At 33.1% G+C, this 15244-nt stretch overlaps 3 protein-coding genes and 1 non-coding gene across 5 annotated transcripts; all 4 read left to right on the top strand.

The window, feature by feature from the left end:
- Positions 1 to 835: 835 nt before the first annotated feature.
- Positions 836 to 4409, top strand: LOC129798279 (uncharacterized). Its single transcript, XM_055841379.1, has 3 exons — positions 836 to 924; positions 1195 to 1561; positions 4013 to 4409. Exons 1-3 carry the CDS (start codon positions 836 to 838, stop codon positions 4355 to 4357), a joined length of 801 nt encoding a protein of 266 aa, XP_055697354.1. The 3' UTR covers positions 4358 to 4409.
- A 1303-nt stretch (positions 4410 to 5712) lies between these two features.
- On the top strand, positions 5713 to 5784 carry Trnam-cau (transfer RNA methionine (anticodon CAU)). The gene has a single exon. It is a non-coding gene; the product is annotated as a tRNA-Met (tRNA).
- A 652-nt stretch (positions 5785 to 6436) lies between these two features.
- On the top strand, positions 6437 to 14017 carry LOC129798413 (acyl-CoA Delta-9 desaturase-like). 2 transcript variants are annotated; one of them, XM_055841555.1, is made up of 6 exons: positions 6437 to 6485; positions 7402 to 7895; positions 8574 to 8979; positions 10042 to 10378; positions 11633 to 11818; positions 11879 to 14017. In XM_055841555.1, exons 3-6 carry the CDS (start codon positions 8610 to 8612, stop codon positions 12558 to 12560), a joined length of 1575 nt encoding a protein of 524 aa, XP_055697530.1. In that variant the 5' UTR covers positions 6437 to 6485; positions 7402 to 7895; positions 8574 to 8609; the 3' UTR covers positions 12561 to 14017. The 2 variants fall into 2 exon arrangements, with proteins under 2 accessions (XP_055697530.1, XP_055697531.1); XM_055841556.1 differs by lacking the exon at positions 6437 to 6485 and having other exon boundaries at positions 7445 to 7494.
- Positions 13432 to 13830, top strand: LOC129798198 (uncharacterized). Its single transcript, XM_055841259.1, has one exon. It carries the CDS (start codon positions 13432 to 13434, stop codon positions 13828 to 13830), a length of 399 nt encoding a protein of 132 aa, XP_055697234.1.
- Positions 14018 to 15244: the final 1227 nt, after the last annotated feature.

Raw genomic sequence — 15244 nt, 5'->3', positions numbered from 1 at the left:
TTGCATAGTGCAGATGTTTAGAATGTTGGTTGGCAATGATCTTAAAAAAAAAATTTAAAAACCTAGAAATTGTAAATAGAATTACACAAATTTCTTTTTCATATAACAGCAGCATATTTCATGATAATTTTTTCGTATGAACTTTATGAAAATGATGCAAAAGACAAAACAAGTCTTTAGTTGAGAATCTACACATCTGATATATTATCTTAACACTACATGAGATTGTGTTGCAATTCCCTTGCAAATTTACACTACATATATACAGAGAATCTTGCTCAATCAACAGAAAATATATACCTTTTTTAAACACAAGACTAAAAGGGGGATTGTAAAAGTGTTATGTCACTTTTGAAATAAATTGTAAGAAGAGACAGTTTTTTACGAAATAAAACAACACAAAAAAATTTGTATAATGATTTATTGCTACTCGTACCCGTATTTAAAACTATCCCCGATAAACAATTGAAATCTCCAAGAAATTTCCTCAGAACGTGCATGGAAATTTCAGTCTGTGTCAAATAATCAACGTGAGAGAATGTCTAAAATTGCTTTAGCTGGATTTTTGTTGGTGGTTTTTGTTCTTCAGCTCACTAACACCTTTCATGTTCAATTCAAAAAACCAAATTTCTTTGCGAAATTATTCAAAAAGATCATTCAACCACACAATTCTTGCAGTAAGAAATAGACAAGTGTTGTAAATTGTTTCAAAATTAAATATTAAAAAATAAAATGTTTCTTTACAATCTGAGAATGCGGAATTACTAACAGAACGGGCAGATTTATAGGCGGATCCGAACTGACACCCCATGAATTTCCCTGGATGGCTCTTATAATGTCAATTGGTATAAAACCTGAGAAACATCAGACAGGTACCCTCATAAATGACCGATACATTCTTACGAGTGCCACACAACTCTTTGGGTTAGTGAAAAAATTATCAGGTTACGAGGATCAAGTCAAGTGTTAAAATATCTTCCTTCTTTAGGCACACCCCACATATGTACAAAGTGGCTCTTGGAATTCACTTAATGTGTCAAAATGAATTTACATCTACAATATACAGTGTGCAAGAAATAATTATTCATCCCGCTTTCTATAATACCACCAGCCTCAACAATATAGCTCTGCTCAAGATCTCAGTGCCAGTTCTCTTTTCTCATCACATCACACCTATTTGTCTCCCATCACCAGGTATTTTCCCGCCAAATTTTTTTTACCTAACCACTCGCCTGAAAATCGGCAAAATATCCAATCGAATCAAAAAATATTTAAATTACTCACCTTAACAGAATCCACGTATAATGGCGAAGTAGGTACAGTAGCCTCATGGTTTTCTGCTCCATCTCTACCAATTTCTACAGACACCTCTTCCACAACTTTCGTACCAAATTATTCAAGAAATGGCGCTACTACGAAAAGTATTACGAATTTTGATGTTTTCTGTATTCCACGCAAAATTGGACTTCCAATTCAAATAGGGGGTGAGTGCAAATTTCTTGCCCGATTCAATGAGGGATGTATTGGAGTGAGTGGAGTTGCAAACTATCACCTCTGCCAAGTAAGTAGTAACTGAAAAAATTAACAATAAATCTTTATAAAACAATGAAACAAAGCTTCTGTGATTACAAATTGTAATATGAGAAATTGAAAAACAATCAATGTATTAGGTGAGATTCTTAACAATCTCACCTACTATAATCCTAACAAAATTTCATGTCCTCCGATCGCGCTCAAACTTGGCCAAAATGTGTTTCGCCACTTCCTGATCACGAATATATGGGGGGCTAAGTTACGTTCCCGGCCGGCCGGCCGGCCGGCCGCTCTTTGGAGCTTAATAGCTCCTAAACTAAAAGAGATATCGACTTGCGGTTTTCGGCAAAGGTTAAATATCGTATGAAAATTGCAACATGGTGCATTGACCGCCCACCCCCCACCCCTCAGAATTTAAAAAATGAGGGCTTTTTGGAAAGCTCTCATGAAATGCCACTTCCCCTTCTAACATCGCAAGTTCATAAAACCACCGCTAGGGGCGCTATTATTAAAAAGAAAATTTTTAAATCTTAAAAGTTAAATAACTCAAAAATTCCTTATGCAATCGGGCTGAAATTTTAGTATGTTGTAGCCGTTGATTATACCTATCAAACAAAAAAAACCTTAAGTCGATCCATAACCCCTGACCCGAGCTATAAGGGGTCAAACTTCGAACATTGACCGGCCTCTATCTCCGGTTCTAATTAACATATCGACATAAATTTTACCTTTTTGGTTTCGTCTCGATGAGCACTTTCAGATGGAAGTTCAAAAAGTCACTACAGGTGGCGCTGTGATAGCGTCAAAATTCATCGAAATTCAAAGTCACTTTTCTCAAAAACGGCATTGTGCAAGTTAATGAAATTTTAGTATGTTGTAGTCCAGTCTAGGACGTTTCCAAAATGGTGCGTATGTGCGCTGTGGTTTCAATAGAACCGGAGATATGAGGGGTCAAAGTTCACAAAATTTAAAAAATCATATCTCCGGTTCTATGTGACCGATTTTGATGAATGAGGGCTTAAACGAAAGATCTCACCAAATACTACAACTTTCTAGAACATTTGAACTTCGTGGGACCAACACCAGGGGCGCCACAGTCGAAAAACCAATTTCAATATCACATAACCTCAATTATCTCGACTGTCGCTGAACCGATTTTGATGATTACTTCGACATAATTGTAGAGGACATTTGTCTCTACATTTCGTCCATACATCATTTTCCGGTCAGACTACGCTATCACTCCGATTTTGCCGTTTAAGTGTGAAAAAAATGATTTTTCCCTTAATAACGCTTTGAAATCACTCAGATGCAAATTTGATTGCCTCTACTCCACAAAGACACTTAAAATATGGTTTTAAATGGAAAGTCCCACAAAATACAACAATTCTTTAATATGGTTGAAGTTCATCAAATGAACACTTGGGGCGCTCTGGTCGAAAAAACGAGTTCAGAAACAAACAACCTCGATTATCTCGGCTTCTAATTAATCGATGAGATCAAGTTCTACGGCAAAATTATAGAGTACATTCTGGTCTACATTTCACCCATATATCACTTTTGTGCCAGTTCATCCAAATCCTTGATATTTTGGTTTAAATACAAAATTTGTATAATTTCACGAATTTGATTCAAAATAACTGAATGGCGTACCGCAACTTCAGCTCTAAATCGAATTTGCATGCATTCCGAGTTAGCTCACGTTAAGAATCTCACCTACATAAGCCGGTTAGGATTATCTGTCCCTTTTTGTTCTTTAAACATATTTCCTACGATATTTCGGTAAAAATTAATGCAAAACTTTAGAAAATGGAACTTAATTTACTAATTATAGTTAAAAATGAAATTATTAAAAGATATTAACCTAAATTTGGTCAAAAATAAATACCCTAGCGCTCAATTTATTGAGTGGAATTATACTTATTTCCACCCTAAAAAACAAAATTCTATTATATTTCTAAAAATACTTAGAATAAAAAATCAAAATGTCGATTTTTTATGTTGGTATAAAAGGACGTTATGGTCTACGTATGAGTATTATTATTTTAATATTATTTATCGTCCTTTTTATACTTATGTATAAATTGACCATTGCACCATTTTCCTCTCCACAAAATGTGTTAAATAAAGTTAGTTGTACATATTTGACCATTTTGAATAAGTTATACAAATGTGTCGATATACTTTTAGCCGATGAAAAATAATCATTTTTGGGAAAGTACCTATTATTTTTGATATGAAATAAAATGAATTATGTTTTTAAGTACATAAATAATAATACTATTTATGGATTACAAGCAGCTCATTTGCAAAATGAAAAAAATTAAAAAGTTAGTTTTTCCATTATTTTTTCCACCTGCTTTCTCGAACATAGATATCTCAAGAAACTTTTGGTCGACATTTTAGGAGTTGCACTATATTTCTCTTGTTTCTGTATTTACAAACTGTGATCTTTTATATAAAGATTTTTTTTCTTTAGGGAGATACAGGATCAGGAATTTTCGTTCAAAACTACAAAGGATATTACGAGTTGGTCGGAATTTTATCCAATAAACAATGGTGTAGTGGTGAAGGTTCTTTTTGGATATCGGGAGAAACTACCAAAACAACACCAACTACAACAAGGATTACATCTGAAGGAATAACAGAGACGATGACTACAGAACAACAAACAGATGAAAATGAGGAAGACCAAATGCGGATTGCTCGTGGTTTTGATACTCTTAATTACTTATTTGGTTTTCCTATATTTGTCAAAGTCTCTGATGAACTTGAGTGGATTTTAATGAATACCAGGGATGCTTTGTATTGTCATAAAATCTAATATAAATTGTATGATATAAAACAATATAAAATATGATCTGTTTCGTACAAATCAAAACTGTAAAAACTTTTATACAAATATATTTTTTCCCAGACAAATACAAACTTTAATTTTAGAAGACAAAGATGCGTGAAAAAAAATCCAACAATACTCACAGATTAAAAGACATTGCTCAAGCTAAATCGCTCAAGCGTACTTCTCTTGCGCACCTCATTTTAAGCATACCGTCTCTTGAGTGCATTTAAGAGGACAGTTTGACTCAAAGAAATGGAAATACATCGTAGGTATGTATATAATTTTCAATCTGTACACAAACACTTCATATACGGCATCATTCTAAAGACTTTTGCCAACCTTGAGGATCTATAATTTGCTAGCAATGGAAAAATTTACTATTTTGACTCACAATTTGGGAAATTACAAAATTTATTTAAGAAAATTAATTGTTGGTTCTGCACTTTCGAATATAAAATGTTTAGAGCATCATCCTACAATATCAGAAAAAACTGTCCCCATGAAACATGTAGAGAGAAATTACTAAATTGAAAAGCGTTGAATTACCATTTATTTTGCCAGCTAACAAATGTTATACACAAGTCTCAAACCTAAATTTTAATATAAGATTCAGAGAGTAAAAACAATATCTAGAATTAAAATAAATGCGATGCTCGCAAGCCGTGCATCAAGGTATCATGTACAAAATTTTATTGCAAGAATTATGTAATTCCTTTGATCCTTAAGTTTCAAAAATTCCAATACGAATTGCCCAATTTTTGACGGGTGTGTTTGCCAAAATTCCTTTTTCAGGCTTGAGAAAGACATAACGGCTGGAAACTATAGAAGATAATAAACTAATTAAATGAGCAATTTTTGTGAATAATTGCAAAATTGGAACAATTTTTTCAACTACATTATTTTTTTTATTTGATTAAAGTAGCAGTGATAATTTGCTCTTGATTCCATTGTTAACTCTGTCAACAGTAATAAGACAATTGAGCTTCTTCATTTTCACGAAGGTCACTTTAAAGTGTTACTATCATATTTTCGATGTTTTTTTTTTCATTTCTATAAATTATATAATTTTTTTTATTGAATATAATAAATGTTTAAATATAGGATATTTGAATTAAAAATTTTATAGTGTTGAAGGATAATCGTGTGTCATATGAAAATGTCCTTTCAATAAAATTTTATGGTATTTGATCATTCCTTTTTTTTAAATTATATATATTTAAATGAATTGTAATAAATTATAAAACTTGGAAGGACATTACAATGTAAAATCCACACATATAATTCATGCACAAAATATTAAAAAAAAAAACAGCAAAATTACTTACAATTTTCTCTCATAGAGCAGAGTGGCGCAGTGGAAGCGTGCTGGGCTCATAACTCAGAGGTCCGTAGATCGAAACTACGCTCTGCTATTCGATTTTTTTCTCTCTTAATATGATCGGCAATTGACATATTTAATTTTCTAATTATTTATTTATTTTGCTACCAAAACATCGTATCAATAATGCTTTACTATTTATGCACAATTAAAATAATGATTGATTAAAACACTAACGAACTGAAAGCTTTTGAACTGCATCACTTTGGTAAGCAAATAAATATCACATATCCACCGAGTTTTTCGACAAAAAGAAAAAGAAGTGTGAAGATCTTTTGCAATTGTGGTGATCGTACAAAACTTTGCTATTGAAGGTTGTTGCAGAAAAGTGCATTTTCACCTATTGTCGCACAATTCAATGAACCATGGATCATCATCATGATGGATGTAGGGTACAAAATATAGCACATTTTACACATCGATATGTACACTTCTTTTGTATACATCATTTTCCACATACTTACAAATTTCTGTTTCAGTGCTTAATGAGTCAAAGAGATGCTTATGCAATCGTCAAAGTGTTTGTCCATGCAAAATATGCACACAAATCATCTACATAAACTTATTATATGGATAATTTTTTGTCGCACTTTTAGCCCCCACTACAAAGCACACCTCACGAAGTGCACAGCAATAAATTTTCCAATATATCAAATTAACTTTTAAATTGTTGGCGATATTTTAGAGAACATTACTGTGAAGACTTTACACTTAATAATTAATTTCAAGCTCAAGGTTGGTAGATTATTGATACGTAGCTGTAGAAAACTTATTTTAAAAAATCATAAAATTTTCTGGTAAGATAGATTAGGTTCTCATGCATATTCATGTTACATTTAAATATCGGAAAGATTTTTCTACGCATATTTGCCAAAATTACAATATACGAGACCAATACGAAGGATTGTGAATTGTCCCTTATGGTCTCTATACACTAGAAGCAATTTTCGTCAAAAATTCTGACGTTTCTGCCTACAAGAATAGGGGAAATTTTCTTTAAAAAGGCATTTTTTTTAAAGAAATTGCTCCTAGTGTGTAGAGGCCTTTAGAACCAAGAAACTAAAAATTAATCTATTGTGTGTTATTTATAAGTTACGTATTCAAAGTAGACAGTATTTCAAGTATAAATTGAATATAATGTTTTATAAATATTGTCCTAAACACTCCGAAAACTTTTTCATACTTCGCACACAACTGCGGGAATATACCAATTGGAGTAGCTAAATTCTGTCATTCATATATACAGACGATCTCATAAAGTTAATTTAGTTTGCATACTCTTTATGTTTCATTAACTTGACAACGACAAACAGGTGAGAATTGGATTTAATATAAAATAATAATATAAGTTTATATTTTTATTTATTTATATATTTATATTTTTAAGTTTTAAAAATATAAGTCAGTACAAGTTAATTTCAGATTTACAGATTATTATAATATAAAACTATATATATATATATATATATATATATATATAGTGATATATATATATAGTGATATATATATATATATATATATATATATATATATATATATATATATATATATATATAGTTATATGTCTATATATATTTATTATTAAGTATATATATTTATCTTCTCAAATAGATTTTTATATAATTTTCTTAAATTCGCAATTAAATTGTAGGTAAAACTGAAAACTTATATGCTGTTACATACTGATATCTGGGATGTTCGCCGAAAATTTCATTATTACACTACACAATGAAAAGTGTCGAAGGTAGGAGAATCACCTGGGTTCACATATATAAAGTTGGTGCCTTGGTCGACACGATCATTTGAATCAATGAAGTGACTTGAAAGATTGCACAGACATCACCCTCAGAGTTTTTCCTGGATTACTCTCACCCTTTCAATAAGTGTTTTTTTTTTGTTTAACAACAATTTTTTTCATTTGAAAAACAGTTTTAAAGTAATGTAATATTTCTGTGACTTTTTCTGTGAAATAGACGAACAATTTCAAAATTAACCTTTTAGTGTTATTGTGAACTTAAAGGACTGGGATTATTTTTTAATCAAAAGTGAAAAAACTGTGAATATTGCATGAAATGTTCGCTGAATAATCAAAAAGTATAATTAAACATACAATCACTTAATACACAGAAGAGCAGAAACAGTAAAGTGAGTTGTAGAATTTTTAGTTAGAAAATTTAAATGTTTAAATATTGGCATTTACAAAGAAATAAATATACGTTATCGTAATTAACTGAAACTATATAAATCAATATCATTTAGTAATATCACTGAAACATGTGATGTTAGAAACGTGTGTCAACAAAATATTTCTGCAAAGTAATTGAAATAAATGAAATTCTTCGAAAAGGGATACATTTAATTGTTTTTGAAAGTGCTTTTGCATTTTCCAACAATTTCAGTGATTCAGGTCAAAATATTTGAGGGCCAAGATCGGTCATAATCCCTAAATAAATTTCACTAAAAATTATACATACACACTATACGTGTACTTTAATAAGATCTTGAGCCAAAAAAGAGATGATTTTGTGAAAAATATTTGTCTATTTGATATGCAAACTTGAGCAAAACTCTCAAAGAATGGTCAAGGTTATCCAAACTCTATTTCTTTCGTTGATTGAGCAAAAATTGTTTTCAAACGGTATTTTCAATGAAATATCCCATTACACGAACAATTTGTGCCTCTTTGAGTACTTTGGGCCACTTGATATGAGGTAACAACTTTCCTCCTCATACCGCCCCAAAAAATTTCTCGGTTGTATTTCCTAATATTGGTAATTTCAGATTTCAATTTAAATGAATGAAAGTAACTTTTTTATCATTTAGGAATTTAAAATATTCGAGAAAAAAAGTGAATGAAAAATGGGGGTTGATGCTTTATCAGCCACCCGTGTGTACTGTGATATGGAGAAATTGGACTCTATTGAGAAAAGCACCCAACACATCCATCCAGAAATTACTGAAGATCTTGCCGATTCGACAATTAATAATGAGGCTATAAATAAAATCATCGAGTGCAATAAATTGGTGAACGAAGATGAAAAAGAGGCAAAAATAAAAGAAATTGGAGCAAATACGCCAATATTACCATCTGAAATTGGCACAGATTTTAACTTCAAGCGTGAAATTGTGTGGTTTAACGCTATTGGATTCCTCCTTTTGCATATCGCTGCCCTCATTGGGGGTCTTCTTGCTCTCTTAGGATATGCCAAGTTCTATACAGTGGTTTACAGTGAGTATATTTGTAAATCTTTTTTTTTTAACCTGCATGATCAATAACATGTTATGCCCTAGACACACTTACGACTTAAGCCGAGAGACGACTTAGTGGAAAATGATGGAAATGTAGTTTGACCATTATTTCTAATATAATTACGCTAAGCCGTCTCTCGGCTAATCCTCAGGTCTGTCAAGGCCCTTATAAACATGTAAGAGATTATCCGCACTTTTATTGATTGATGAATTAAATTATGAACGAATTCATTTCAACTTCAAAGTTCATTTTCATGAACAAATTCAAGTTTATCATTTTGTGCAGAAAATTTTATAAATTTATGTCTCCATCTATGTTTTCTGGAGACGAAGAAGATTCTTCAATAAAATAGCACTTTTTCAGTAAAAAAAATCGCATTGATTAGTGAAGCATTTGATATAGTCAATTAAATAATGAATAATAATATACCGCATTTTTAAAATTTCCCTTTGTCAAGACCGTATCACCTTTTCTCTAAAAATTTATGATTTCAGTTTTAATTATTATAATCAAATTCGATTTTTAGTAAACAGATTTGCCCAAATACTGGTCAAAATCAAACACTACTAGGAAATTTTTCTTTTAAACCCGTCTCATCAAAAATTTTAATATAAAATTTGAACTTTGATACTTAATTGTGGAGCTCAGAGGCAAAATGACACATATCCTATGGCTAAAGCATATGATATGTGTCATTTTGCCTCTGAGCTCCACAATTATTCTTTGTTCTTTTCATCTTTATAATTGTAAAATAATTTAAATATAGGGGAAAGTACTATCCATTCGAACGTTCATGCCTTCGAATAATATGAATTTTCACTTAGTTTTCCTAAGAGACTTACACATTTTTATTAAATATTAGTTGGTTTATTATCAATTATTGATAAATTATGTCCAAGTCTCTTAGGAAAAGTAAAACAAATTCACATTATTCGAAAAGGCATGAACCTTCGAAGGGAGGGTACTTTCCCCTAATGTTGTTTTACATACCTATATTTTTTTTTGTATATTTATAAATATCTTTTTGCTGCCTTTTAACAGCTGCTTGGCTAGTTTATGCATCTGGACAGGGAGTAACAATGGGTGCACATCGTCTATGGGCCCATAGAGCCTTTAAAGCCAATATTTGGCTCCGTATTTTTCTACTTTTTATGCACACTCTCGCCGGGCAAAATTGTCTTTGGGTCTGGGTGCGTGATCATCGCCAACATCATAAGTACAGTGACACCGACGCCGATCCTCATAATGCCAATCGTGGCTTCTTCTTTTCCCATGTAGGATGGCTATTATCCCGAAAGCATCCCAAAGTGATTGAGTATGGAAAGAAGATTGACATGTCAGACTTGGAAGCAGATCCATGGATAATGTTTCAGAAGCAGTAAGTCTATTTGACTAAAGTACACAAAAGATGAATTTGCCACCTGAGAGAGATTTCTTCACCTTGAATTGTAAGTGACGCGTGTGCAAGTTGGCCCATTAATTGCGCAATCCACTATCTACCAAAGGTAAAGAAAATCGAATGAAGACAGTGAGATGTCTTACTTTATTGCTCCACGACAATTGGGAAACTACTTCAAATTTCGTCTCCGATCATGAACTTTCCTTCGTCATATATTTACCCTCTGAAAACACAAAGGAAAAAAAAAATGTCCAAGGGCAGTCAAACATATGCCCCAAAAGCCCCAAAATCATGCAATAAAATTATCAATAATTTCTCACAGTTTAATCAGGTGACCCAGCACAACGCATTTCCACATCAATTTGCAATAATAAATTAATTGTAATTGAGGTACAACTGGTGAGATTCCCCTGCCCAAAAACTACACTGAAGGTTTAGTCTACGTGACACAAACCAGATTATTGTTGTAATTTCTTGTTGCAATTACCGAAAAAAAGAAATATAAGCGTTTAAATGAGAGAAGAGAGATGATGAAGGTTAAAGAAATTTTCTGCAACAGTAGCCCTGATAGTGTGAAAAATTAATTAAAAATTAATTTACATTCTTGAAATTTCATTCATCGCGACATCTCTTGAAATGCAAAAGATATTTCATTGATAACTATTTTTTGTTGGCCCACCCATCTGCCAATTGATACACCGCAGTGCATAAGAATTGCAATGTCTCAATCATAAGCCACACATTGTAAGCACTTCAAGTTAATTGAATTTTTCGTCACAGTAATTCTGTTGTATTACATGCTTATTACAACAGCTTCCATCAATATACATCAATTCTTTGTCTAATAGACAAATTTGTAGATAGTGATCTTTTGTGGAGAAACTTCTAAAGAAAATATATATTGGGTTTTTTTTTATTTTCACAAAATTTTTCGCTCTCTGAATGAATTTAAACTTTACCAAAGGATATCTTACAACGCCCTATAATCCCAAACGTGTACTTAAAAATATTTCTAGCCTATCGTTTATAATAACCTTTATATCGGTCCCAGTTTGAAATTTAAAACAATTACAATTTAACTTTGAAATATTATTTATACAAAAAGTGCCACAACTTTGAATATCAATTTCTACATTAAGGCCTCAATTTATATACACCAGCCATTATATATTGACTCACATTGAGAATCTCAACTACAATAAGCTAATCTGAGCTTATAATTACTTATTCCAGACATTACAAAGTTCTCTACACAATTTTTGCCCTCCTGCTACCAACAGTTGTTCCCATCATTTGCTGGAATGAGAATCCAATTGTTGCACTCTTCTTGGCATATTTCACAAGAACCGTCATTCAGCTCAATGTCACATGGTTGGTCAACAGTGCGGCTCATCTCTTTGGCACTCGTCCATACGACAAGTTCGTAAATTTTTTCCTATATCTACGTGAAATTACTTAAGTGACTATGTTTATTTTCAGAACAATGCTTCCGGTTGAAAGTATGTTTTTGGGAATGTTAGCTGCTGGTGAAGGATGGCATAATTACCACCATGCTTTTCCATGGGATTACCGCGCATCAGAATTAGGTACTCCCTACAATCTCACGGGATATTTTATTGATCGCCTAGCAGAAATAGGATGGGTTTGGGACAGAAAAACAGCTACTCCAAACATGGTAAAAAATCGAGTTCTACGAACAGGAGATGGATCTCATTTGATTTATGGAAATGAACTTGATCGACGTGCTGTAAAGACCTTCCAGAACTGGTGGAAGCACCCTATGAATCCATCCTACACTTCTATCTATTTCCCTCAACCTAAAACCCTTAAATCTAATGGATATGCTCTTATATCCGACGAATTGGACAAATCTGAACTCGACGAAGAACGTCTCAAGAAAGAAAATGACGACCTTCAGCATAAACAAAATAACGATGATGCTCTCAAAAACTTTAACATAGCCAAGTATATTGTTGGCAAAGCTCAATTGAATGATGGGACAAATGATGTTGTAAATTATGTCAATAATAATATTAAACATTCCCCTCAGATAAAATCCACCCTCAATATCTCCGAAGAGCACGTGATGGAAAGAAGAGATACACACGAGCTAAGAATTCGCCTGAGACAACCATCATCAATTTTTACCCATGAAACTTAATTAAGAATATTATTCCACACAATTACTTTAATGCAGGACTCTACTATAACTAATTAGGGTGTTTTAAGTTGTTGATAAAAAGAATTACAACAAAGAAAATAAATTAAATGTTGAACACTAATAAGTTTTTTGATTGCCTTTCAGAATAATTTAAATTTTCATGTTTGAATTAAAAATAATTGAATATGGTAAATTTTTCTAAGCAATATCATCTAAACAAAGAATATAAAGAAAACTCTAAAAGGATCTTACAACAGTGCATTTTGTTCTCTATACAAAAATGTGTTTCGCTTTAGCAGCAATACTTTCGCAGACTTATTTTATTTCCATTACAGTGATGGACTTTGTCCAGATGATAATGGTGCTTATTCGTCAAAATCTAATGCTTCTATATTACCTTAAATTGAATATATCGCATGTAATAAACAAAGATTGCGATTGTGGGATTTTGACTCATATCATACCAACAATTAGCAGTGTTGCTGTCGGTATTCCAAAAATTTCTCTACCCCTTGTTGGTAGTATTTGTCTTAGTATATCAAATATAGTGAGCCTACCGATACCAGGTGCAATACTATCCACTAGACCCATGTCAACTATGTCGACTCCTGTGCTCTCGAGTGATATGTCAACGCCGATATCATCAATAAATTATATTTCAACATCAGCACTTCCGCTTACACAGGAACCAAAACTACCAAACATCATATCAATGATAAAACCGAAAAAACCAAAACCAATAAAATGGCCTTCTATCAAACTACCAAAATCAATAAAATTGCCTTCTATCAAACCACCAAAACCAATAAAATGGCCTTCTATCAAACTACCAAAATCAATAAAATTGCCTTCTTTCAAACCACCAAAACCAATGAAAGGGCCTTCAGCAAAACCACCAAAACCAATGAAAGGGTCTTCAAAGAAACCACCAAAACCAATGAAAGAGCCTTCAAACAAACCAACACCGAAACCTATGCCAGGGCCATCAAATAAACCACCAAAATCAACAAACGGGAATCCTGTGACGCCTGCAAAAAAACCACCACATCAAAATCCAATGAAACCAACAACCGAAAATCCACCTGATTTCTCTAGCCTCTCTAGCGAACAACCAACCGAAAGTTCACCGGCACCCACAAACGAAACACCACAATCATCGGAAAAATGTCCTACTACAGAATCATCAAATAACGAGACATTGCAACCTACATCAGGAGACAAACCGGAGCCAACAGAGGAAGTGCCGGAAAATCCCACATCACCAAATTAAAAAATTCTTAAACCACTAAAACATAATAACGTCTATCTACCGTGAATCTGACTCCAAAAAGGAATTTTTAGATATCTCATAAATTTAAAATTATTTAATATAAATAACGAATCACCGCAGAATGCTTATTTTTGCTAATATCAAAACTATTATTATTTAAATAAAGGAAAAATATGTATAACATTAACGGTTCCTTTTGTGGTTTTCGGCCAATAGTTGTTTTCAGAAATGAAAACACAGAGTTTTGATCGTTTCTACCTATTAAATTTTCCCCCTTATTCTTCGCCAACGTTTCGGAGCTGGGCGGCTTCTTCTTCAGGTATGAAAATGGAATGGTAGGTCAGTTAGTAGTTAATCTAGAAGTTAATAGGTCGAAATGGCAGGTTCTCACTTATGAGTGGTTTTTAAAAAAAAAAGTGTAAACTTATGGTGAATGGGGAACAGGGTGCAATTCCAATAATAGGGGAATTGGAGCACCATCAAACACGGGATAGCACCAAACACTGCGATTTTTTAATCAAATATTCGACTTCTGAGGACAAGGGATGCTTGTCCATTGAAGAAATGGTCGAGATAGCCCAAGTAGTTTAGAAATAAAAATTAGTGTTTAGTGCTACCCCTTTTTTGGTGGTGCCCCAGTTTCTCCTATAGCATTTTAAGTACAATAGGCATTAGATTAGTGGAAACGTAAATGAGACCCAAAATCATTTCGAAGCCCGCTGGTGTGTCTTTCCCCGAAGTACCACATATATATTAGGTGAGATTCTTAACAATCTCACCTACTATAATCCTAACAAAATTTCATGTCGTCCGATCGCGCTCAAACTTGGCCAAAATGTGTTTCGCCACTTCCTGATCACGAATATATGGGGGGCTAAGTTACGTTCCCGGCCGGCCGGCCGGCCGTCCGGCCGCTCTTTGGAGCTTAATAGCTCCTAAACTAAAAAAGATATCGACTTGCGGTTTTCGGCAAAGGTTAAATATCGTATGAAAATTGCAACTTGGTGCATTGACCCCCCACCCCCCACCCCTCCTTCCGCCATTTTGAAGACCCCCCTTTTTTTGTTTTCTCAATAGCTCCGCCACTATGGCATCGAGCGGGCTCAAATTTTAGTATGTTATAGCTGGGCCTTAGAGCTTTCCATCAGTACCAAACTTAAGGTCCCCCGACCCCCCTGACCCGAGCTATAAGGGTCCAAAAAAATTTTCTTAAAATGGCCATAACTCCGGTTCTAATTGTCAGAATTTAAAAAGTGAGGGCTTTTTGGAAAGCTCTCGTGAAATGCCACTTCCCCTTCTAACATCGCAAGTTCATAAAACCACCGCTAGGGGCGCTTTTTTTAAAAAGAAAATTTTTAAATCTTATAAGTTAAATAACTCAAAAATTCCTTATGCAATCGGGCTGAAATTTTAG

Source organism: Phlebotomus papatasi, chromosome 1, assembly GCF_024763615.1.
Source record: "Phlebotomus papatasi isolate M1 chromosome 1, Ppap_2.1, whole genome shotgun sequence".
In the NCBI taxonomy this organism is placed as follows: Eukaryota; Metazoa; Arthropoda; class Insecta; order Diptera; family Psychodidae; genus Phlebotomus; species Phlebotomus papatasi.
Note: the sequence above shows the minus strand (reverse complement) of the source record. Positions and strands in the feature narration are given on the sequence as shown.

Bases quoted from the DNA above. Each gene is read 5' to 3' on its own strand.
- LOC129798279 (XM_055841379.1), top strand. From the start codon at position 836: ATGTCAATTGGTATAAAACCTGAGAAACATCAGACAGGTACCCTCATA. The intron at 925-1,194 runs GTTAGTGAAAAA...TCCCATCACCAG, and splicing joins AGTGCCACACAACTCTTTGG to GTATTTTCCCGCCAAATTTT. The intron at 1,562-4,012 runs GTAAGTAGTAAC...TTTTTTCTTTAG, and splicing joins CAAACTATCACCTCTGCCAA to GGAGATACAGGATCAGGAAT.
- LOC129798198 (XM_055841259.1), top strand. From the start codon at position 13,432: ATGAAAGGGCCTTCAGCAAAACCACCAAAACCAATGAAAGGGTCTTCA.
- LOC129798413 (XM_055841555.1), top strand. From the start codon at position 8,610: ATGGGGGTTGATGCTTTATCAGCCACCCGTGTGTACTGTGATATGGAG. The intron at 10,379-11,632 runs GTAAGTCTATTT...TACTTATTCCAG, and splicing joins TGGATAATGTTTCAGAAGCA to ACATTACAAAGTTCTCTACA. The intron at 11,819-11,878 runs GTTCGTAAATTT...GTTTATTTTCAG, and splicing joins GGCACTCGTCCATACGACAA to AACAATGCTTCCGGTTGAAA.